The sequence below is a fragment of the Puma concolor genome, chromosome A1 (assembly GCF_028749965.1).
Source record: "Puma concolor isolate L17-30 chromosome A1, mPumCon1.1.hap2, whole genome shotgun sequence".
In the NCBI taxonomy this organism is placed as follows: domain Eukaryota; kingdom Metazoa; phylum Chordata; class Mammalia; order Carnivora; family Felidae; genus Puma; species Puma concolor.
Window position 1 is genome coordinate 118,350,449 of NC_141667.1, and position 25,853 is coordinate 118,376,301.

Sequence of the window (25,853 nt, forward strand, 5' to 3'; positions counted from 1 at the left end):
GTTGTCCTTGACCCTGCCTTCCTAACTTTCCTCAACACACGTGCTCATCTACCCAGAGTCCTATGTCATTTTTCCTCCTAAATATCTCAAACGACCTCTCGAATTCCTTGACCTCTCTCTAACCACATTGCCACTGTCCTCCTCTGGATGCCGTCTTCTCTTCTCTCCTAGGTTTTCTCCCGTTTTCCTTCTTGTCTTGATCACCTCCTTCCTGTTCGTCACACTGTACCCACACTAGTATTCTAGTGTGCACACATGTGGCTTGCCTCCCTGAGACGTTCAAAGGGCTTCATTGTTCTCGGGACACTCTCAGCCTGTTTCCCTGATTGCTGGCACGTATTCTGTGCTTTGTATTTCCTTTCGAGCCATTGCTCGCCTCCAGCGCTGCACGCATGCTGTCTCCTTTGCCAGAAACAATGCTCACCCTCTCTCCCTGTAAACCCCTCTTCATCCTTCAGACCACAGCTCTGGTGCCCCTTTCCCCAGTCGGGCTTCCCTAACCCCTGTCTCTAAGCTTGGAGGCCCTTCTAGCAGGTCCACAATGTTATCCTTCATAGCACTTGCCAAATACATTATAATTTCCTTACTCCTCGTTTGTTTTTCTCTACTAGCTTACAATCTCCATGAAGAAAGGGCCATATCTAACACGACTATTACAACTACAAGTTGTATACTCATCACTGGTGCCCGGCACAGGGCCTGACACATAGTGGGACTTAACACATATTTATGGAACAGATGCATGCATGAATGAATGGCCACCAGCTTTCCCATCAGCAGAGGCCATGAAGACAGGAGACTCTAAGAATGGTCATTTTGGTGGCAAGACCGACGTATCTTACCACTACGTTCAACTCCCCATCAGTAAACTTGGTTGATGGAATGCCTTTAAATCTAAATTATTTATTTCAAAATGGAGCTGTCATTTTCCCCCATGCCAGTATCGGTGGTTGCCTGAAGACCCAGGTAAACCAAATGGCGACAGCATCATAACAGCAAATTTTCAAAAGCATTTTTACAAATATTGTTTCATAGCACTTACACCCCAGACCTGTGGGAGAGTGAGGTCAGGAAACGAAGACGTGAGGAATTAGAGACAGCAACTTGTCACCTTATTTTGTGCCCACACTCTGCGGCCTTATGTACGATTAATGTGGCCACTGGCCTAGCCCTGGTCTCTGAGGCTGTATTGCTGTAAAGCAGTGACTCTCTCTGTGTCAGTGTGTGGGGGACAGTTTTCCCCTTGCAGGGGATGTTCAGCAACACCTAGAGATGGTTTTGATTGTCACAACTGAGGTCAGGAGGTGCTAGTGGCATGTCATGGATAGAGCCCAAGGATGCTGCTAAACACCTTCGGTGCACAGGGCAGCTCCCCAACCCTCCCCCACCCCTGCTCCACCCTCAGCAAATTATCCAGACCGAAATGTCAATAACGCTGATGTGGAGAAACCCAGCTATAAAGCCAAACTCATAGACTGAAACAGAGAGGAACAGAAGTGTGTAATTCTCTCCAGATGCAGGAGCCTGGTGAGTGCATAGCCTCTTACAGGGCATAAAGTTTGAATTAAAAACTAAAATACTCTGCAGGCTAAAGAGACCAATTGCGTAGGCTTTGTGTGCCTTGTGGCGCTCCTGGAGAGCGTCTCTGCTGAAGGAGCAAGTCTTTATCCATACCCCAAGAGCAAAAGGTAGACCATGTTTTTCCCTGTTGCCTCCTGAAAGGTTTACTATTATGGCTTCTCAGAATCAAGGGAAAACTTGTGTTAAAAGTGTTTTCTGCAGAAGGCATTAAACCTGACCACTCAACCCCTTCTCTTCTATTTCTAAAGGGTGTCCTAAGGGTCAGGAAACTAAGATCTTGCCACCTAGCTTCGTTGTGCTGGGTTGTCTTAAAACCCTCTGATGTTTTCATCTGCCCAGAAGGAATCATGCTGCCTGATGCTGGGGATGAAGACCAAAACAGACATCATAGCTGCAGAAATCCTTAAAAAGTACATTGTCAATATCCTGACGTATCGATTCCCTTTCGTATTGTTCAGTTTAATTAAAGCCCAGAGATGTGCAGGAGGGGAGCAGACAAGGCAGTTCCTTCTGAGGAATTGGAAACACATTCTGGTTTGGCATTGGAATGGTTTCTTCTCTGAGGCATTCTATAGACTGAATAATTGGCAGTTCTTTATCCAGCTTGGATAAGGGAGGCTGAAGTCTGCCATTTCCAGATGAGAGCTAATTAGGGCATAAAGCCAAACGCTAAAGTCGGAATCTGCTTTATATGTTTAAAATGTGTTATAATTCCATTAATTCGGAGTAAATAGAGTGAATTTGAGTTGTGAATAGCTATGTAGTTAAATTGAAAGAGATGTAATATTTTTATTTTCATGTTCATAAAGTAGCATTAAAAACCATCTTTAAAGGTATTATGTAGACTGACTAATAAACAAGTACTCACTATTCCCCAAATAATTCTCGCCATTCCCTACCATCAAACCATTGTTCTAATTTTTAATTCCTACCAGAATGTTCTTCTCACTCACATCTCCATAGATTCAGATTCTCCCTGTGCTTCAGAGCATATATCAGATATTACCACCTCCAGGAAGTCTTCATGGAATCCAACCCAATGTCCCAATTAGGTGTGAGATTTTCCTGTTCTGCACTTTATCTGTTACTCTTTTTTTTTTATTTTTTTTTCAACGTTTTTTTATTTTTGGGACAGAGAGAGACAGAGCATGAACGGGAGAGGGGCAGAGAGAGAGGGAGACACAGAATCGGAAACAGGCTCCAGGCTCTGAGCCATCAGCCCAGAGCCCGACGCGGGGCTCAAACTCACGGACCGCGAGATCGTGACCTGGTTGAAGTTGGACACTCAACCGACTGCGCCACCCAGGCGCCCCTATCTGTTACTCTCTTATGGCCCTTCTGTAGTTTGTAATATAGTCATCCCTTTCACTGATTTCTTTCCTGCCCACTCTACCTTTACACTCTGTGCCTTCCCTGCTCCTCCACTCCCATGGTCCTTGGCACTGTGTCAGAAAAAGTAACCTTTCAATGCATATTGAATCTCTGGAGGCATTGATGGGTAGGTGTGTGGATTTGGTTATAGTTTCCCCTCATGATTATGCTAGTCATTAGCAAACCCTTTCTTTCAAATGGGGCACAAGTAACCTTGACCAGCCCTGATCAAATGCCCACAAATTCCACACAAGTAAACACAGAAGTTGAGTGTCATTCTAGGTGATCTGTCCTACATCAGACACCAGGGAAGACAATGTCAAGGTCACGTAGCCCAGGAAACAGCACAGTGTCCACACAGAGCGGGGGAAGGAGTGGGGAGTCCGCACTAGAATCTTAGCTCCTCCACTTGCTCATGCTTGGCAAGTTATTTGACATCTCTGTGCAAATTTCCTCATGTATAAACAAATAAAATAATAACATTTACTTTATTATACGTTTTTCAGGAGAGTTAAGTGAGATCTCCTGGGCATAGTGGTTAGCACAGTGACTGGGCCTACTAAGAACTCACATTTGATGGCCACTGTTATTACTATTGTTATCATTATGAAAATCAAGTCCAGCGCGCCTGGGTGGCTCAGTCAGTTAAGTGTCTGACTCTTGGTTTTGGCTCAGGTCATGATCCTAGGGCCGTGGGAGTGAGTCCCGTGTCAGGCTCTCTGCTGTGTGGAGCTTGCTTAAGATTCTCTCTCTCCCTCGCTGTATGCTCCTCCCCCCCAACTCTAAAATGAAAAAGAGAAAAAAAAGAAAATCAAGTCATATTCATATGAGATAGAATGAAAAAATATTACCTACTCCTCTGACATCTCTTTATAAATGAGGTGAAACTGTCTACTTTGTGTGAGGTACTATCAGTATATAAAATTTGGTGGTAAATGTGCTTGGCTTTATTATGCTTTTTGCTTTATAGTCTTTTCATTGAGAGCCAAAATCTTCTGTTGTAACCAGCGAGGTTCTATTTTTCCCTTTGCATCTGCTTTAAATCGAGCCTGTCCTCCAACTTCAAAATCCTCTTTACTCTCATCCATAGCTGCCCACCTCCCACTTGGCTTTAGTCACTTGCTGGCTGAGCAGTCGGCCCAGACTCCCCATCAACCGTGTGAATCAAGTCTCAGCTGGCCTCTCAGGAGGTCCGGGGGATGTAACAGTGAGCAACACAGCACAAGCTGTGTCCCCGCTGAACTCAGAGGAAAGCTGTGGAAGAAACATTAAGTAAACTGTTATTTTAAAAGAATTAAATCATTAACTAATTAAGGTAGAAGACAAAACTGCTCTGAAAGAAAAGGTACAGGTTGCAGCCAGGTTGGGTTAGAGAACCAAAACCGTTTCTTGGCCAGCAAGTTGTCTTTCGGGCCTCAGCTGAAATGTTACCTCCCCAGAGAGGCCCTCCCTGACCATCTAAGCCAAGCAGTCTCTCTCTGCCACGACCCCCATTTTATTTTCTGCATTCTACTTTTTAAAAAATTGAGGTATAATTAACATATAGCATTAGATTAGTTTCAGGTGCACAGTATGATGATTCAGTATTTGTATATGTTGTGAAATGATCACCACAATAAATCTAGTTAATACTCATCACCATACATAGTTACAATATTTTTTCTTTTGATGAGAATGTTTAAGATCTACTCTCTTAGCAACTTTCAAATATGAAATACAGTATTTTTAACTGTAGTCACTCTACTGAACATTGTATCCCCATGACTTATTTTATAGCTGCATCTTGTACATTTTTAAAAAAAAATTTTAAATTTTTTTTTTCAACGTTTATTTATTTTTGCGACAGAGAGAGACAGAGCATGAACGGGGGAGGGGCAGAGAGAGAGGGAGACACAGAATCGGAAACAGGCTCCAGGCTCTGAGCCTGATATCAGCCCAGAGCCTGACACGGGGCTCGAACTCCCGGACCGCGAGATCGTGACCTGGCTGAAGTCGGACGCTTAACCGACTGCGCCACCCAGGCGCCCCTAAAAAAAAAAATTTAATGCTTATTTATTTTTGAAGGACAGGGAAAGATAGAGCGTGAGCAAGGGAGGGGCAGAGAGAGAGGAAGACACAGAATGCAAAGCAGGCTCTAGGCTCTGAGCTGTCAGCACAGATCCCGATACAGGGCTTGAACTCACAGTCGTGAGATCATGACCTGAGCCAAAGTCAGGTGCGTAACTGACTGAGCCACACAGGTGCCCCAAGTTTGTACATTTTGACCCCCTCTACCCATGTTGCCCACCCCTCACCCACCTCACTCGGGCAACCGCCAGTCTTTGTCTGTATCTGAGCTGGGGAAGGGGTTGTTTGCTCTGTTTTGTTTTGTTTTGTTTTGTTTTAGTTTCCACATATAAGTAAGATCACATGGTATTTTTCTTTGTCTTATCTCCCTTAGCATTATATCCTTAAGATCCATCCATATTGTTGCAAATGTCAAGATTTCCTTCTTTTTTATGGCTGAATAATATTACATGGTATATATACACACCACATTTTGTTTATCCATTCATCCATCAACAGACACTTAAATTGTTTCCATATCTTGGCTTCTATAAATAATGCTGCAATGAATACAGAGGTGCAGATGTCTTTTTGAGTTAGTGTTTTTGTTTTCTTTGGATAAATTGCCAGATCATTACTCTCCTCACATTCTGAAATAACTTTGTTGATATAATGTTTACCTGTTTATTGTCTATCTCCTCCTTCTAGAATATAAACTCAGTGAGCTTAACCTCAGTGTATTATTTACGGATGTATTTCCAACACCTAGAAGCATGCTTAGTGTTTAATAATTGCTAAAAATATTATATTTTATGAATAGACGAAGGAACTAACCAAAAAGAGGTTCCTTTTCCTTCCTGATCAGAATGTACCAAGTTGTGAATTTCACTCACCACCAGCTGCAGAGTGTGTGTGTGGGGGGGGGGCGGTGAAAAGTATGTCAGAATTCTGACTGTTTAGTTCAACTCAATTCAATTCAGCACAAACCTACAGAATTCCTGTTATGCACCAGGCAGTGAACCTCATACTCAAGATTCAGAGAAAAGTCAGAATTCTACCCTTCTGCTACTTGGAGTCTGGCAAAGGAATTAGATACTTAACAGCAATTATCAAACTAATTGAACAGTACTTCATGCCTCACAGAATTTTGAACATTGTGACAAATTATGCCATTGAATCTTCACCACAACCCTGTACATGAGGAGTGATAATTATCCCTGAATAAACAGGAGGGTATCTTATCTATCTGGCTCACTCTTGCTTCTTTAGTACCTAGTACACTGCCTGACCTAAGTAGATGCTCGATAAATACGTTCAGTAATGAATGAGTGCTTTGAAAGGAGAGGATGGTATTTGAGAGTCAGTAGCAGGAGGATTTGACCCAGTCTGAGGCATTTAGAAACCTCTCCCTGAAGATGTGACATTTTATTTAAGACTTGAAGAATGGATAGGAATTTGATTTGCTCTGACTTGAAAGTGAAAACCTGGGCAGGCTCATCCGGACTGATCTTAAATAAGCTAATTTTTGTTTTCTTGGGATTTACTTTCCTTCTTAGCAAAAAGGAAAAACTGTAATGATGAAACTTTCCCCAAAGGAGGGTGTAAGGACATCTTAAAAGAAATGATCAGGGTGACTTTCTCTGAAGAGCTGGGCTTCAGTGAGGGTAGGCAGCAGGCAGTGTACCACAGGCTGTTGGGAGGTCCCAAGGCAAAGGCTCCACCTGGGACTTTGCAGGACAAAAGCAATTGCTCCTGTTCTCCCAGGAGGCCCGTCCAAAGGAAAGCTTGGAGCAGCCTGGTCCAGAGTGTAGCACTCCAGAATCTCCCAATTAATTGCCTTTTCCCCCCCTGCCATTTGATGTTAGATCCTGGTGTTTGGAAATCATCTGGGGGAATTTCTCATCTCTAGGCTCTGTCCTCTAGACGCCAGCACCCTTCTCACAAGGCACCTAAAATGGGTCACCTTTATCTTTCTCTCCTCCTGGGCTCCTGGTTTCCTGTTCAGAGATCTCTCTCTGCTCTTGGGCCCTCCCTCCAAACACCTCTGCCAAAGCCTTTGAGCCTCCCCTCTCCTTAGAAAGACCCTTCCTCTCTTGGTAGCCCTGCTCTTATCTATGATGACATTTGTTATATCAGAGTTTAATTCCACTTATGGGGTTAATGACTACTAGCCGTTCATTTGCTGTGCCTCCCAGTAGGATAACTGCCTTTTAACTGGAGCTTTTTGTAAATAATGCCTAATGCCAAATCCTGGATGTCTAACATTGACTTTTGGGGCTCTTTAATCCCAAAGAATCTTTTCCAACCCCTTCTTTCCATCATAACCCCTATTAGCTGCATTATAATAGTTTATTAGTCCTTTTTCTTTTTTTTTTCTGGAAAATGCACTCCTTTAGAGCAGGAGTCACTAAATCACCACATCACTCACTAACGCCTAATAAAACATCTGGGTGCCAACAAAATGTTGGACCAAAGCAGTGAGGCAGATGATCTGGGAGAAGAGTATCTGGAAAACTTTCTGTAACCCTGACCTGTCAAGCTAGAACATGAAATGAAATACCTCACACCAGAGGTTCTCACACTTGAAAGTAAGAGTCACTTGGCATGTTGAATATGCACATTCCTAATCTGTCCTCAGAGAGTCTGAATCAATAGGCTTGATGGCTCTGAAATCTGCAAGGTCACCAAGTGATGCTGGTACAAAAACACTAGATCTCCTTGGGGGCTGTTTGTCTTTGGACACGTTATTATGTCCTCTCAGCTTGTTTTCCCTTCTGTAAAATGGGATTCTTCAGAGAATTAAAGAGAAAAAAGATACAAAAGTACACCAAAACACTTCACACGGTGCAGTGCAGATCACCGTGTAAATAATCATCTGATCGAGGATATTTTGTATTCTTTCTTTCTGCGCCTTGCCCATTCTACGTACAGGTGGGTGGGGTGCCCCAGGCTGGCACGAAATCAGTAATTTTTAATTGGGATTGGAAAAGATGCTTTCAATTGAGGTCAAGGGGTACTGGCTGGTTTGGAGTGCCACTTTGGAACTTAGGTGCCAGCCTCACTGATCTTTTTGTATCTAATGAAGGAGACAGGTGTTTTGTTTGTTTGTTTGGTTGGTTTTTTGCTTAGTTCTTTGGAGATAATTATGGGTAGCATAATCAGTGAATATGTTTTCACCCAGGAAGTATTTGCTAAGTGCCTCCTATTGATTCAGAAGGTATATACTAAATGCCTACTGTTTATCTATGGCCAAATTATGCCAAGTCGAAGCATATCTTTTCATGAATTCCATAAAATCTTTGCCTGAATGGCATATTCCACCTTATAATGGGCTCAAATTCATTTGTGCTGTGAAGGACCTCCAAAAAAAAGTATCAAACATCTTTCAAAAGTTTTTTCCCATATATATGGATTTATCCATCCATCTGTCCATCCGTCCGTCCGTCCGTTTACTTTTCCAACTAATAGTTATTGAGTACCTATTTCGTGCCAGGCACTCAGAGTACAAAGATGAATTAGACATTGATATTTCCCTTAGGAAGTTTACAATTGCATCGTGTAGACAAAATAGGTGAGTAAATGCAATAAGATACTGATTCAGGGATGATATTACTGTTAAAGACATAGCAGTTAAACTAACAAAGCACTTACATTTTGCTAGGCACTGTGTTAACCCCTTCATATCAACCATCCTATTTTGCCCTCATAATATTGTGTGGCATTCTGTTATTATCCTTACTAGCTATGTAAGGAGGCTTAGAGATGTGACGTCAGTTGTCCTACATCATACAGTAAGTCAGTATCAAAGTCATGCTTAAGCTTTGGCCATCTAATTGTGACACGACCCTCCTCACCACGCTTGTTCTGTCCCTGCTCTCAGGTTGGTGTCTGGCCAGAGAAACTCAAAGAAGGTACACAGTGACAGTATGAGCAATATCAGTACTAACAATTTGTCAAGTGGTTATGGTGTGCTAGGTGCTTCATATGCTTACTGTCTCACTTCATCTGAGAATACACGAGTTAAACTTGTTACTGTTTTGTAGATGCAGAAAACTAAGGCCCACAGGTGTTAGAGTTTGTTTAAATCTACCCAACCGGTAAATGCACATGGATTCAAACTTGGGTCTGACTGATCCCAAAGCCCACACTCCTTCCACTCTAATGATCAGAGGTCAGATGTGCAGTATTTGTGTCAGGAAGACATTTCCGGATATGCTCTTGGGTTCTGAGATTCAGATGACCCATACAATCAATGGAGACCATTCGGGCATTGCTTAAATAGGACTTTACTTGGGATGGCCCAAGCTTGCCAGGTATCTGGTCTAAGGAAGTGATGGGTTATAGGGCTATTGTAGGGCTAAATGTCCGGTCTCTGCCACTAGTTGTCATCATGTCACAATGGTTCAAAAGTCAGAAAACGTTTTGGTGGAAGAGTGTATTTACATACCATGGCCTAGACTGAGACTATAATTACTTTACGGCTCAAAGTCTTTGCTTTCCTGGGCAGACCAATACATTTCTCCAATGTTAAGTATATTTTTAAAGAAGAGAAGCAATATAGGGTTAAATTAAAATTATTCTACCAGATTTCAGAGCACACTTTTTTTTTAATTGAAGTAAATTGGCACGCAACATTGTATTAGTTTCAGGTGTACAACATATTGATTCAACAATTTTACACGTTATTTTGAGCTCACCTTAAGTGTAGTCACCATCTGTTATCACGTAATGTTATTACAATATTATTGACTATATGCCCTCTGCTGTACTTTTTATCTCTGTGACTTATTTTATAACTAGAAGTTTGTGCCTCTTAATCCTCCATATCTATTTCCGGCATCTCCCCACTTACTTCCTTTCTGGCAACCACCAATTTGTTCTCTGTATTTAAGACTGTTATTTTGTTTGTTTTTTTGTTCACTTGTTTTTTTTCAGATTCAACATAGAAGTGAACTCCTATGGTATTTGTTTTTGTCTGGCTTATTTCACTGAGCATAATACCCTGTAGGTCCATCCATGTTGTCACAAACGGCAAGATCTCATTCTTTTCTGTGGCCGAGTAATATCCCATTGTATATACACACATGTATATCTCCTACATCTTCTTTATCCATCCATCTTTTGATGGGCACTTGGGTTGCTTCCCTGTGTTGGTAATTGCAAATAGTGCTTCAATAAACATAGGAGTCTACGTGGCAATGAGAAAGTATGAAATATAGCAACCCTTTTGTAGCTATACTTTTGTAGCAACATGAATGGAACTGGAGAGTGTTATGCTAAGTGAAATAAGTCATACAGAGAAGGATAGATTCCATATATTTTCACTCCTATGTGGATCCTGAGAAACTTAACAGAAGACCATGGGAGCGGGGAAGAAAAAAAATGGTTAGAGAGGGAGGGAGTCAAAACATAAGAGACTTTTAAAAACTGAGAACAAACTGAGGGTTTATGGGGGGGTGGGAGGGAGGGGTGGGGGGGTGATGGGTATTGAGGAGGGCACCTTTTGGGATAAGCACTGGGTGTTGTATGGAAACCAATTTGACAATAAATTTAATAATATAAAATAAAATAAAATAAAATAAAATAAAATAAAATAAAATAAAATAAAATAAAATAAAATAAACAGAGGGGTACATATATTATTTTGAATTACTGTTTTTGTTTTTTTTAGGTAAATGCCAAGTTGTGAAATAACTGAATCATGTGGTATTTGTATTTTTAACTTTTGACGAACCTCCCTACTGTTTCCCACAATGATCGCACCTGTTCACATTCCCATCAACAGAACACGAGGGTTCCTTTTTCTCCACATCTCTCAGATGCTTGTTGTTTCTTGTCCTTTTGATACCAGCTATTGGGACAGGGATGAGGTGGTATCTTGCTGTCATTTTGATTTGCATTTCTCTGATGATTGGTGGTGCTGAGCATCTTTCATGTGTCTCTGGGCCATCTGTATGGGTTTATTTCTGGGCTCTCTATCTGTTCCATTGATCTCTAGGTCTGTTTTTATGCTGCTACCATACTGTTTTGATGACCATGGCTTTGTCGTATATCTTGAAATCTGGAATTGTGATACCTCCAGTTTTGTTCTTTCTCAAGATTGCTTTGGCTATTTGACGTCATTTGTGGCTCCCTACAAAATTTAGGATTATTTGTTCTAGTTCTGTGACAAATGCTATTGGTATTTTGATAAGGATTGCGTTGAATATGTAGATTGCTTTTTTGTAAGTATGGACGTTTTAACAGTATTAATTCTTACGATCTATGAGCACGCCAGGTCTTTTCATTTGTTTGTGTTGTCTTCAATTTCTTTTATCAACACCTTCTAATTTCCAGAGTATAGGTCTGTCATCTCCTTGGTTAAATTTATCCTTAGGTGTTTTATTCTTTTTAGTGCATTCTTTTTAGTGGAACAAGGCGTTGTATATTTTTGCATTTTATACTAAGTTTTATTTTTAAACTTTATGTTAAATCTTATTTTTAAAAAGCCCACTCAGAGGAATATTGGTTTTCTTTTATAGACCGTTAAAATCATTTCCTCATGCCTCTAAATGCAGCACAAAGGACATTCACCTTTTCTGTATCGTATACAATAGTGTCTTTCACAGTACTTGTAAATCCCAAACTGACATCTTGTGCTTGCCTTCCAGTGATAAGGTTTCCAAAGTCATTATTATTTCATGGGTCAAAACCAAACCACATCCCCAATCCAAATTACTTTATTTGGTGGTTATCCCTGTCTTTTGATAGCGCCATCCTCTCTCTTTCTCATGTGAAATCTGAGTGAGTGTTTTGGTAAAGTTGTATAATTCTTAGATCAACTTGATTTTTCCAGCCAGCAGGGTATACCAGTTGGGAGAGAGTCTGTTTCCTTGGGCTTAGCCTCTGTTCTTGTGTTGTGGCTTTAAATTTGTACGGCAAATAACTCGAAACCAGGTTCCTACCTCGGTGTGAGGGCTGGCAGGAAAGAAGAGGCTGTAATGGAGCACAGAATCTGTCTGTGTTAGCCCTCTGTCACCGACTACTCACCCCAGCTTTTGGCTTCACCTAAATGATAAATGGTCCTATTGTTTGGGCTTTCGTACTAAGAAAACATAGAACTAAATCTAGATGAAGCAAGGACAGAGACCCATTTCATTGCACTGTACTTTAATATTCCTGAGACCCATGGCATTACGGGTGGCTCTTTTAACAGCCATCTCTCTCCAGGGCAGAACACTGTGCAGTCTTTGTTTCATCTGATCTTCCAGCTAAATAAGAGATGGTCACTTATCCTCAGTGCTCCCCTATCCTGCTGGATTTCTATTGCTAGAGGAGAAACTGACCACACGGGAAAAGGTAGAGGTTTCAGGCAGGGCATTTCAGCGTGTGTTTACAGGCAGGACTGACTTACTCAGCAAATCCTGCTCGGAGAAGCTGCAGCCAATGAAGAGGCTATATCCCGGCTTGCTTGGGGGCTTCTGAGTTTGAGCTGTACGCAGAAATGTAAGGCAGTGCTTCCTGGTGCTGATGGCAAAATGGGACCCATCTCCAGTTATTCCTCGGGCTTCCCAGCTCTGCACATCCAGGAGAGAACCTACATAAACATATTGGGGATGTAGCCAGCTTGAAAGGCCGAGAGAATCCTTATGGATTCAGGAGACTGTTTTTTTATTTAGATTTTTATTTTTTATTTTTTTTGGAAGATGAAATGCTTCTCTCGTTACCTGCCTTACATCTTCAGACCTCCGAATACCATCCTCTCTTCCAGCTGCCACACGGAAGGTACAGACCAGAGAGGGAGACTGTCTGGGTGGGTGGGAAAAAGTGGGCTGGTGTATGACTTCCCACAGGCTCTGCCGGATCCTGCTTTCGGTAGCTACTAGCTGACTGCTGTTCCTGGCAAAAGCTTGTGTCTAACAGACTTAGATATGCTTCTAAAATCAGTCTGTCTTCTCTAAGGAAAGGGAAGTATTTTCTGAAGAGCAGGATAATGTTGCAAAGGTGATCTCAAAGCTGATACAGCTGAGTCAAAAAAAAAAAAATCAGAAATATTTTGCCAGTTTCCCTTATTCTCCTTCACAAGCAAACAAGTAATGAGAACTCCTGTTAAGGAAGAAGATTTTCAGTAAGTGCTGCCACATACATTTATCCAAGCTCTCTGTTTTGTCATTGTCTGTTTAATAACTTGGTGCATGCCCAAGAAAGCAATTAGCAAAATAGAATTAGCTTACACATGACTGTGGAGTGTCGGTTGTTGGATTGGTTTGCCCGGAGTCTGGACTTGGGTTGCAGAGCCGGAAGACACAGCTGACTTTCAGCGCTTCTGGAAATGTGGTTTGTGGGGGGTCCTAAGTTGATGCCTTCTGGCGAGGGTGAGCTGAGCCTTGTACAAACAGTCCCAGTTCCCGGTCCTTTGGGGACCTCCTCTGCTACCTTCTGACCTCGAGTGCTATGCGTCCGTGTGTGTATGTACTTTCTGTGTGCACGTGTGTGTGCCTTGTCAACGTGCTGGCAATTCACCTTCATCAAAGCACTGCAGGTATCAACATTTCTGGAGCCAGTAGCTGGCTGTGCATATTCTATGTGTGATTTGTCTGTTTCTTTTGATCTGCTACATCCTCGAAAAAGAGCAGTTTCAAGCAAAGCAGCTGGCTGGCTGCTTTTCAGGCTGAGGGTTGTCCTACAAGCAGTACTGATTGAAGAGGGCTGGGGGTGGGGAGGGGCTCCCACCACAGCCCAGTCCAGCCACACTCTACAGAAAGGAGCTGATGACCAGCCTGTTCGGAAAACCCACCCTTGTTTCTCATCCTCGGAGTAGGAACCTGGGATTGGGGGTGGTGTATATAAAACAAGAAAAGTATTTATTATACTGCAAAGTGATTTTCAGTCAATACCCCCAGGAAAAGCAAGTAGGAGTTCGAGATCACCCATGAATTGAGTCCAAGGATGGTATTTTTCACAGACCTTGGTATCTTCTGGATGTTTTTTTCAATTAGATAGTTCCCTTAAAAACATTATTGGTGGCTAAAGGAGATGACCCATTGAGAAATCTTGCCCCTCACATAGAGGATCTTAGTAAGTCTCTGAGGTGGATGGCATAGATAGGAATCTTCAGGGACATTTTCCATGTACGAAAGACCCAAAGTCACACAGGAAGCTGCCTAGATGACTGTTCTATTTCTGATTGGTCCCCCGTCCTCTCCTCCTAGTTTAGACTCAGAGAACCCAAACACTTGGTCTCTTCAGTTGCTGTTCTGTGTCTTAATCAAACTAAGATCCTACCTCATACAGACAAACCACCACCACCAAGAACTGTCTTGAACTGTTTTTTTAACTAAGTCTGTTTTATTCCATCAAATGGGAATCACATTTTATTCCTATCAAAACAATCTCTAACTTACTAACTACCACCAGATTTAGGGGGTGGGGAGTAAGGAGACTTGTCTTTCAATCTGTTGTAAAGCTAATAGACAATGGGTAGGGAGGATAGCTTGTGGCAGACATTAAGGTGGTGAGTGAGGTCCTGGAGCTGGGTGGGGAAGGCATGAGTTAAACACCAAGCAAGCAGGGCCAAGTCGCTTAATTGCTCTGTGCTCAATTTTACCTATTAAGTGGAAATAAAAGGACTTATTCCCAGGATACTGAGAATTAAATGTGATCATTCAAGGCCTTTAGGAGGCTTGGTACATGGTAGGTGCTGTCCATTTTGAAGTCCCGTGTACTTTCTCAGACAGTCAAGTTTTCTTTTTTTATTACAGTGTCTCCCTTAGGTAGTGAACAGTTTCTTCAAACACAAAACAGTGTCGCTCGGAACTAGTTACACTTAGAGTTTGTCCAAGGAGAAAAATATGTGAGAACGAGTCTGTGTTTTTATATTGTTAGCAATTATGTCACTCCGTAGTTTCTTCTAGAAAAGTTATGGCTGCAAACTTCATATTTTATTTAATTGAAGAGAGAGAGAATGAATAATTGGTGTATATCCTTGTGAAAATCAAATAAATACAAATACCCAAACAATTCCCTTAAGAGTAATTCGAGAACAACTTTAAAAGCTTCAATAATCGCTGGGTTTCTTGGAGGGTGGAGCCACCCTACTTAAAAGACAGGTGTTCCTTCCAGTTTGTCTTGACATTGTTTTCTCAACACAGAAAGATCATGGGCTTTGAATTTTAGCTCTGCCCCTTGCCAACTGTGTGATGTTGGGTAGTCATTTAACCTCTCTGAGCCTCAGTTTCCTCATTTGTAAAACATGGATGATCATACGTTATAGGATGGCTGCAAAGAAATACATTCAGAATGCCGTGCACAGGGTGATAATCATAGTAGTAGCGATAATAATAGTTATTGTTGGGGCGCCTGGGTGGCGCAGTCGGTTAAGCCTCCGACTTCAGCCAGGTCACGATCTCGCGGTCCGTGAGTTCGAGCCCCGCGTCGGGCTCTGGGCTGATGGCTCCAAGCCTGGAGCCTGTTTCCGATTCTGTGTCTCCCTCTCTCTCTGCCCCTCCCCCGTTCATGCTCTGTCTCTCTCTGTCCCAAAGATAAATAAACATTGAAAAAAAAATTAAAAAAAAAATAATAGTTATTGTTATTGGCCTTCATCTGTATTGCACCTACTGTGTCCCAGACACCATCTTAGCACATGATGTAGTAACACATTCACACATATGTGGTTCACAAATAATAGTCCTTTTTCTTTCCTTCTCTCACTTTCAACCCTCGAGCCTGTTTCTTCATCCATCAGGTCAAGATGTTGTTCTTCCTGTTACAGTCAAAATACTTTTTAAAAAATACGATCATAGTCCCTCCCTCAACCCCCCTCAAACAACAACATGCTTGCCTTAAAAACCTCTCAGTGGTTTCCTATGGCCCAGCGGGCCCTGCGTGTTCTGACCCCTGCCTGACTTCCCTGCCTGACCTGAAGTACATTCCATCTTGCCTCGTCTCCAGCCACACAGGCCTTTCTTGGTTCTTCAGGAATCTTCCTCTGGCTACAGACATCTCTTTCTCCCCTCAGTCCCTTTCCTTATTAATCCTGGCCTTGGACTCTCAGCTTAAGTGGAGAAGCCATCCCTGCCCTGAGGTCCTCCTAGTCCTAGCTCCTGGAGAACCGGGGTGTTTCAAAACACCTGTCATAGTTTGTCATCCTGAATGGCCTGCATAACTGCTTTGGGAATATCTGTCTCCCGGGTAGACTGAGGGTGTCATGGGAGCAGGACCCACATGTAGTTTTGCTCTCAGCTGTACCCCCAGCACTAGAACAATACCGAGTACTTAGTGGGCACTCAACAAATTTTTATTGAATGAAAATATGCCAAATACCAAGGCTATTATAGAATCACGTTTTTAAAACACAGGTGAAACACATTCTCCAAAGCATTAATGGCTATAGGAATGCAAGCTGTTTTAACCATTGCTGGTTGGGGAGCTTTTTGTGGACATTCTTGCGGGCATTGGTTTTATGATCATGCTCTACTTTAACTTGAAATCAGAGGATAAGAATGGGGAAAAGGTCAACTAAATAATGCTGATGCACGAACAGGGTTTGGAGAGGACAACTGAATTGTCTTCCCTTCTCTGTGGACCTCATTAAAAGGGCACATAACTCCCTCCCCCCACGGTGAGGAAGGATTCATCCAGCAAAATGATTCTAGGATTAGAGGAACAGAATCTCAATCACAAGCAGAATGAAACCATTCCGGACAGGACAGAGGGGAAGGGGAGACCCACAGGAATAAGAAAGCCAGTGAAGTATGAGGAATCTTGCCTGATATTTTCCAATGGACCTAATATGGCACCCAACTTGGGAGGGCCTTTTCTGGTCTGGTGAACACATGAGTAAAGGCACTTCCTTTTCCTGAAAGGACAAGGGTCATGTGCCTTGCCTCATGCCACTTCCTTTCCCTGAGTTGTCTCTGTCACGCTTTCATGCTGCAAGTCCTTGCTCATCTCTTAAAAGGTAGCTCAAGTCAGGGCTTCCCAGGACGACTTCCTTAACAACTCCAAAGATGGACTTGTTATTATGAGTCACAAGAAGCACAAGAGTTGTGGACAGAAGAGATGAGGAGAAGGAGAGTAGCACCGCAAGAATCAGTGGCTGTGTGCTCAGGGCTATGCCTGTATGATCTCATTTACTGCTCTCACATTCTCATACCAAATGCTCTTATCTCTATGCTATAGGTGAGGAAATGGACACATGCCTGCTGTGTCCAGAGCCACAGTTAGTAAAGTCAGAGCTAAGACTCAAGTCCAAGCTGTCTGAATCAGAACTCGGTGCTCTTCACTCATGCATTACGCATTTCCTTCTGAACACAGCCTGCAGATTACGTTGAAATAGTCTATTTACGTGCCTGTCTCCTGGTGGCCAGGAGCAGCTTGGGGACAGGGATTCTGTCCTGTTTGGCTTTAGTCTTTGCATCATGGTTAGCACGGAGCTTGACTCTGAGTACGTGATCAAGAAGCTCTACTTAAATAAAAAACTGAATGGGAGAGTGACAAATTTGTCTATGCAGCCATAGTTCTCCTTCATAAGGAGGAAACAGGAAGCAGAATACCTTCCAGTGACACCCAAAAACAGGCTTGCTGGAAGTCTACATGCACATACAGAGGGGGGGAAGTACATGTTATCCTGTTTATCATGTTGTAATAATCATAAAATAATAACAAAAAACATACAGTGCTTATTACTTGCTGGGTAGAATTCTGACACGTACATGCACGTGGATGTAGGAACAGGTGTATGTCTTCCTCACCACAATCCTATGAGGTAAGTACTGTTATTATCCTCATTTTAGAAATAAGGAGACTAAGACACAGAGCAGTCAGGTAACCTGTCTAAGGTCACACAGCTGTTAAGTGCAAGGGTGAGGATGAGAACCCGTGCGGTCTGGTTGCAGAGTACATGCTAAGAAAGGATCCATTCCTCTGTTCCGTGCCTTTTTACGCATTTATGGAATTCTTATTTTTCTTATTTTTGGAAATCTCTTCTTAGCCCCTTCCACATATGTAGAACCAACCCACTCTTCAGGCCTACATCAAAGGCACTTCCCACCCACACCTTTCCCTGACTGTTCATCTTCTCACCTACATTTAAAGCCTTTCCCAAATGTGCATCATGATTCTCTGTAACATGGAAATAATATTATGCCACCTGACCAGGATATTGTAAGGCTTAAGTGAGACAAAATCTGATATCGCTTTAGACTAAAAAAAGGTGGGTTTTTTTGTTTTGTTTTTTACGTTTTTTATATATAATACATGTCCCTGCTTTCATCCAAGGCCAGCCCTCTCCTTGGGAGCTGGATCCCATCCCTGACCCCTACTCAAGCCCTTCACTGCTGCCCTTGGCCCCTCTCTGTGTGTCATCACCAAGTCTTTCAGTCCTTCCTCTAAACGGGATCATTGGTGTGCAATCGCCAGCATGCTGTCAGTCACCTGACTTTAAATACTCCTCTTGTGATCCTGTGTCTGCCTCCAGCTACTGCCATGTCCTACTCCTCTTCGCAGAAAATTGCCTTGAAAGAGTCATCCATACACAGTGGCCAAGTTGCTCTTGTGAGAGTCCTGTGGCCCCCTCACTGACCAGGGTCCTCTGCCCCACCTCTCAAGCTGCATTGGCACACACGGTCACTGCTTCTTTGGCTTCAAGGTCCACACTTTCTGTCTGTTTCCTTCTCCCGCCATGGCTAGTCCTTCTCATCCTCCTAAACCGTAAACACGTGAGCCAAGGGCGCAGGCCTCTCCTTACGTGTACTTGTTCCTAGGTGGCCTCAGCTAGCCCAGGGTGTTAGACCTCATCCCTCCAAACTGCATCCCTGCTCCAACCTCTCACCCCAAATGCAGACCTGCACATCCAACTACTTACCCAGAACTTCCTCTGGGATGCTCTACAGGTCTCAAAGCCCAGCTCCTCATTCCCCTTGAGAAAAACCCACGTGTCCAGCTTCTTTTCCAGCTCAATGAACAAAGACTCCAGTCTCCTGGTTACTTCAGCCACAAACCTTGGAGTCATCCTTCATTTCTATCATTGTTTCATATCCCTCTTCTCATTCTACAGTGAATCCTCTGGGCCCAACCTCCTAAAAATATCCAGAATCCATTCATGTCTCGTCACATCCATTTCTCAAATGCTTCTTCACCAGAGAGGACTTTCCTGGCCTTCCTGTCTAAAATCTGTCTCTCTTTCTCTCTCTCTCTTCCCTCTCCCTCTCCCTCCCTCTCCCTCTCTCCCTCTGTGTCTCTCTTTCTCTCTTCCTCTCCCCCACCTCTCTGTCTCTTTCTCTCTCTCACACTCACATCTACACCCACACCCCCACTCCCCAGTTACCTTTGCCCTGCTTTATTTTTATCCATAGCACTTAGCTTTACCGGCTGTGTTATACACCCATTTGCTTATTTCTTGCTCTCCTTTGTGCTCTGTAGACTGTAAGCTGCATGAGAGCAGAGGCTCACTTCTGTATCTCCAGCACATAGGACAGCTTCCAGCACCTTGCAGACATGTAATAGATACATGTTGATTGAATGAATGGGTGTGTGAATGGATGCTTATGTGAACTCTTAGTAATAAAGTAGGAAGAATGGCCTCTGAAACCAGCTAAACCTGAGTTCTAATCTCACACTCATAATTACTTGCTGGGTGACATTCAGTTACTTGACTGGTATATTTCTTTCTCCAACAATAACATATCAGAGTACTGTTATGAAGGAGAAAAAATTGTAATTTTGTAAAACATCTAGCATAATGCCTATCAATAGTCTGTGAGTGAGATTTTACACAGTCACATAAAGGCATTAATAGTTCATGCCGATTGAATTGTTTTTGCCTACCGACACAGCTAGCATTGGCAGTAGCCTTGTTATCTGCCAGACCCTGTGCTAAATACTGGATAGTCACTACCTCACATAAATCTCAGAAGATCATGACGTAAGTACTGTTAACTGTCCTCATTTTACAGATGAGGTAGCAAGGCACAGAATGTTATAGTAACTTACCTGAAGCCACATGGCCATTATGTGGTAGATCAGAGTTTGCACCCAGACAGTTTGACTCTAGAGCCCAAGGTCTTATCTGCCTCATAATATACTGCATTTTGTAATACGAAGCATAAATACCATATTTTAAGCATTGTTCTCAGCACATGGGAACTTAAAAGATGTAAAGGACTCATCCTTATTTGAAGAAATCGCAGTATGGCAGGGGAGAGAAAGGCATACACGCACAACTCTAACAGTAGATTTTAACCCTGACTGTGCCTGAGGATCAGCTGTGGCAAATGAACAGGGATGTCTCCACCATGTCTACCTATTGAATCAGACTTCCTGGAAGGCAGCCCTGGGAATCCTAGTTTTCAGAGCTCCCCAGGTGAATCTTGAATAGTCAGAGCTGAGTACCTGAGTCTGTGATAAACGATGCTCAGGGTTAAGGAATGTAGTCAAAGGGAAGAGCTCTGGGAGAAAGAGATTGATCCATTGTAGATCCCTTTGAAATGATAGAGTAAGATCTGCAGTTGAGAAGAGGTTGCTTTTGGTCAAGATGTCTGATGTCTGGCAGATAGGTGGCTGTCCTAGAAAGATTCAAGGTCAGTGTTATTTGCTTATGCTTTCAATGGACCTCTACTGAGCATTTGTCTGCTTCATGGTAGCTATGAATTTGCTTCAAGATTTTATTTTCAGGTACCAGCTAGAACATCTACCTAATATAGAGACAGTCATTCAGTTTCTTGCCCTTTACTTTTGTCATCTACATAAAGGGGAATAAAAATTATGCACATATCATTGAACAGTTGCTTTGGTGAGTAAACATGATAATTCATGCAAAGTATATAGTGTGGTACACAGTGCATATTAAGAACTCAATAAGAGCTGTTGTTATTATAAATATGATCCATATTAGTGGAGGTCTCAGAAAACACCCTTGTCCTGAGTACTTCGATGAAATGTGGCGATGGAAAGAATCCTAGGCCAGTGGCCCAGAGACGCCTACATTCTGGTCCTTTTGTGACATTGATGTCCCTTGATGAATTGTCTAATCCTGCTGTGCCTCGGAGTCAAGTGGGAATATAATAAAACCTGGCAGTGTTGGTGTGAGATTAAGTGATAGAGCTTTGTGAAGCATGTCCCCCTCTTGAGGTTCCCACATTAAACCAGAAGCAGGGAGTGGTAACTGAGTTTTAGGAGTTCCTAATAAAATCCATAAAAAATTTAGCAGCTGATAAGAAATGTGGAGGGTAGGGGCGCCTGGGTGTCTCAGTTGGTTAAGCATCCGACTTCGGCTCAGGCCATGATCCTCTGGTGAGTTCAAGCCCCGTGTTGGGCTCTGTGCTGACAGCTCAGAGCCTGGAACCTGCTGTGGATTCTGTGTCTCCCTCTTTGCCCCTCCCCCTCTCATGATCTCTCTCTCTCTCTCTCTCTCTCTCTCTCTCTCTCTCTCTCTCCTTCAAAAACAAAATAATCATACAAAAAAATGTGGAAGATAGAAAGTAATGTTTGATAAAAGCCAACTGGGAGTGAGGCACTCTCCATGCATTATTATCACATGGAGATAATTATCACAAGGATGGTGCATGGCAGTAGTCACATTTTACAGGTGAAGACCTGGGAGAGGACTTGTAAGGTGAACTGTCTAGTTGGAAAAGACTTTGGCTTTGGAATCGGTTACACCAGAGTTCCAAATATGATTAAAGATATTTATCCTCTGAGTGTTTTGTCAATAGTAAAATGTAAGTAATCATGTTTCCTTTTTGGGTTTATTGTAAGGATAAAAGATGTTGAGTGAAATATACCTAATAGTCACTTAATAGATGGACCCTGTACTTACTGTGACAGTATTTTTGTCCAGGTCATTCTAGTGGTAACACTGTGTAGTCTGATGGCACATCCTGGGTTTCTCATAGACCATCATGTTCCCATCAAAAAAGAAAAAAAAAAGTTCAGTCTCGCATTTTTTAATTCTTTCAACCTTTATCACTTTTGCTGCTTGCTTTTAACATACACTGGTTAGTGCCGTTCTGATTTGTGTTTCTGAATTCATTGTTTGCTTTTGGTACTTGCGCCCCAAGGCAATTCCTTCATTTTGACTCAATTTTATAAATCTAATAGAAAAATCACCAGCAGTGAAATCATCACCATCGTTAGACTGGCCCATTAGTTTTCTGAGTCACTGTTTCTTCCCTGGCAGATGGAGCTGGGAGAAAAGATGGGCCGAGATGGCCAAAGCCTTTATCTTCCCAAGTATCTGCAAAAGGACAGTTAGCAGGAAAAGCAAACAGGAGGCAAATAAATGGGTGATTTCAAAGATATGCATGAAAGGCTGCTCTGGATCCTATTGTTGATACATGGGAATGTCACTTACCTGGAAATTTTAGGAGCAAACTGAGGAGTCAGTGAACCTCTTTGCAAGAGAAATTATTTTTTCAAAAATTACAAACAAATGCCTAAAGAACATCTCTATTCCATGTCAGATATTGGCTAGACAATGGGTTCACCGGTGGTGAACGTACATTTGGTTCCCGCCTAGATGCAAGACTAATTAATCAAGTTACTATAAACAGTGACAAATGCTCTAGTGGTGAGGGCATATGAAGACAAGGTCTAATAGTGTTGCGTAATGCCCAGGAAGAGGAGGACATCATTCCTGGAGAAGTGTCCCTTGAGCTGAGATCTGAAGGATAAGTAAGACTTGCCCAGGCAGAATGAGAGGGAATCTTCCAGGCAAAGGAGAGCATGTTTGCGAGGCCCCGTTACCAGAGGGTTATGGTGAATGTGAGGTTCTGAAGGATGGCTGATGAGACCGGAGAGAGACCCAGCAAGAGAACAGTAGAGAATGAAGCTGTCAAGTGGTAGGTCCTGCACGCCTCTGTGGTGTCAGTTATAGACTTAATCCAAAGAGCAACTGGAAATTACTGAAGGGTACAAATTTTGGGGAAAATTTCAGCCCAAACTTGCAACATGAGGATATTCTCCTGACTGCTGTGAGACTAGAAGGGCTACGAGATGGGTGGATACATTTTAAGGAGTGGGCTGCTGAAGGCAGTCTCTATCATTGCATTTTGCTAGACGTATAGATGGCACTCTGTATGCCCCAAAGTCCTCAAGTCTGAATAGAGTGCAGAAACCTGTTCATTTTCTTGACATCCAGACAAAAAATTCTTCTTCTCCATGAGCAATGGCAGGAACACACAATGCTCTGTTTTGAAGAGGCAGTAAACCTTCAAGGCATTGAAAAATAGAGTAGTGTGCTTTTCCAGATACAGCACTTGGAAAGCATGATATTTAGAAGGAAAAGAAAGGCTGTGTTAGGACAAAGCCATTAAAGATGTTTTCATATCATGTTTATTCAGCACAAAATAGCTGCTCCATCAAAGCCTCTAGATAGAATGGTACATATTCTCAGCTGTGTACACTCATATATAAACAGAAAGGTGACCCTCTCAGGGGAGAGTTGACCAAAAGTCAGTCTCATGAGCAAAGGCTAGAAAGCCATGTTCTACCTTAATTATTAATTCATTTTTTTCAACCAAGATGATAGAATATCTAAGCATGTGGGTAGAAGCCCCAAGTGTAAAATCCTTCAGGAGCCCAGCGTAATATGCTACATATTAACCAAAAAAGGCATGATAATTGGCTATCATGAAACTGTGTGTTTGAGCCCTGCCTAAAGCCAACACAGTCTAGTTAAAACAAAAGAAAAAAAAAAAAAGAAAGAAAAAAGACACTGAATAAGGAAAACAAAGTCAGACCCGGTCCTCGGGCCACCCATATCCATCCCATTAGATAGAATCAGAATTTCGGTTTGGGAGCAGGTCCCTGAAACCAGTAGCCCAGCCCTTTCCAGGGTCTCTGAAGCCCAGTATTCCTGACAAGAGAGCATTGGAGAACTCACTCCCTGCCAAAGCTGGCCCTTCTACTTCAGGACACTTCCGGCTATCTCTAGATCTGTTAGTTGAGCTGGAGTCTGTTTCTTAGAATAATTGAAATCTATTTCTTCTCAAATCATAAATCTGAGGCCTTTTCCTCATGACTTTTCTGCATTAGGACAATGATTTTCACACCCTGTGCAGGTTTCAGATTCCAAGTTCCTTCAAGTAGCCTCCTGTGACTTTATCTAGAGTCGTGGTCAAAAGGAGACTTTAGGTGCCACATCCTGTTCTAAGTGTTTTAAGGTAGTAGCTCATTTAGTTCTAACAACATTCTGATGAAGAGGAAACTTGTATTATCCCCATTTTACAGAGACAGACACTGAGGCCCAGAAACATAAGTCACCTGCCCAAAGTCACATGGTCAGCAAGCAGCAGAGGTAGGACCTGAACCCAGGTAGGCTGGCCCCAGAGCTTTGTTCTTCCACCCACGATGGAGGGGAAAACACAAGCTTTGCTGGTAGTGTCTTGCCTTTGAGTCCAAGTTCCAACACTGCCAATGGCCACCTGCTTCTGACCAAGCCTCCACTTCTTCATCCATGAGATGTCTATCATGAACCGTACCTCAGGGCTGCTGTGGGAATACCTAAAATAATGCACGTCAAGCAGCTGCAAAGTGCCTTACACATATTGCCTTCTCATTAAAGGCTGATAGAAGAAATAAATGTGTGAGTAAATGAACGAAGACCTTCTGGGCCAGCCTCCCCTAGCAAAGCTTCCTTACTCTTTGCCCCAATTCTCAGTCGAAGCACCTACTTTATGATGCCCTCAGGAAGTCAGCCAGAAGTCACAGCATAAGCATGGGACAATAGACTGGAATGAAAATATAACTGTAATATAAATGACAATGAACCATTGCTTCATTCCCCCCAATCCAGACTTGAGATTATTTGGCAGCCTAGAAATAAACTAAACAAGCTACAAGATAGTGACCTTTTAGATCATGTCATGTCCCTCTTCCCGTTTTATGCAGTAAAATCTACAGTCTTTTTGTGGCCTCCAAGGCCTAGGAAATCTGCATCCTGATGATCTCCTGTAACCGCCCTCTCCATTCAGCCCACACCGGCTACACTGGCCTCCTTGCTGTTTCTCAAACATCCCAAGCACATTCCCTCTCCAGGACCTCATACTTGTTCCCTCTGTCTAGAATGTTCTTCTCCCGACCATGTTGTTCTTACCTTCACTTGTGTAAGTCTTGCACAGATACCACTCTTCAGAGTCCAGAGTGCTAACCATTACACGATGGAACCCCACCAAATACCGCTCTTCAAATAGGACTTCCTGCCTACCTGATCTACACTGCCCTAGCGCTCCCCTTTTATTTTACTTCACAGATTGCCTCACTGCCTCACCCATTATCTATTTGCCTGTGTTCATCATCAGTTTCCCATCAGTAGACCTTAACCTCCAGGAGACCAGGTGCTTTGAGCTTTTGCTCAGCATCATGCCTGCCATGTAATAGTTGGTGGCACATCGTTGTTGAATAAATGGTACATAATAGTGGTTAGTAGAGGCAGCAGGTAGGCTTAGTGACCCACAAGAGTTTTACCTCTTTAGAAGGACACTAGTTCCCAAGCACTAGCATACGCATAAAGATCATCTGCAGTGCTTGGTTTAAGATGCAGATTCGGGGGGCTCACATGCTCCTCCTAAAATTTTGAATCAGTACATCCTGAGTGAACCCCAGGACCTCCATTTTCAAGAAGCCCTCCAGTGCCTGTTGAGGATGGAACCCCAGTGCAGTTCGTCGAGAAACACTGTCCTAGGGTAAGAGAAAGTAAGAAATATACATACGCAACACCCCTGAATTTTGCATGGTTGCCTTCCTCCCTCCATGTCTGGCCCAAGATGTGAGAACTCCAGACTTAGCATTTAGAGTGTGATGCTGGTGGAGGCAAGCGGCAGGGCTCAGTGCGACGGTTCCTAATCACCCTGATCTCTCCGTTGGAGGTTGAGTGGCTG

At 42.8% G+C, this 25,853-nt stretch overlaps 1 protein-coding gene across 4 annotated transcripts in view; it reads left to right on the plus strand.

Moving 5' to 3' along the window:
* The window catches only part of PPP2R2B (protein phosphatase 2 regulatory subunit Bbeta), a 462,912-nt gene that overhangs the window by 23,074 nt on the left and 413,985 nt on the right, over positions 1–25,853 (plus strand). Inside the window, exon 1 of one of the 4 annotated variants that reach the window (XM_025924130.2) lies at positions 12,466–12,762. The exons of 2 other annotated variants lie outside the window; for them this stretch is intronic. In XM_025924130.2, the coding sequence (XP_025779915.1) occupies positions 12,689–12,762 (74 nt within the window). In that variant the 5' untranslated portion in view covers positions 12,466–12,688. Of the gene's footprint in view, positions 1–12,465; positions 12,763–25,853 lie in introns of those variants that run through there. One more of the 4 variants, XM_086701145.1, reaches the window with a different exon arrangement.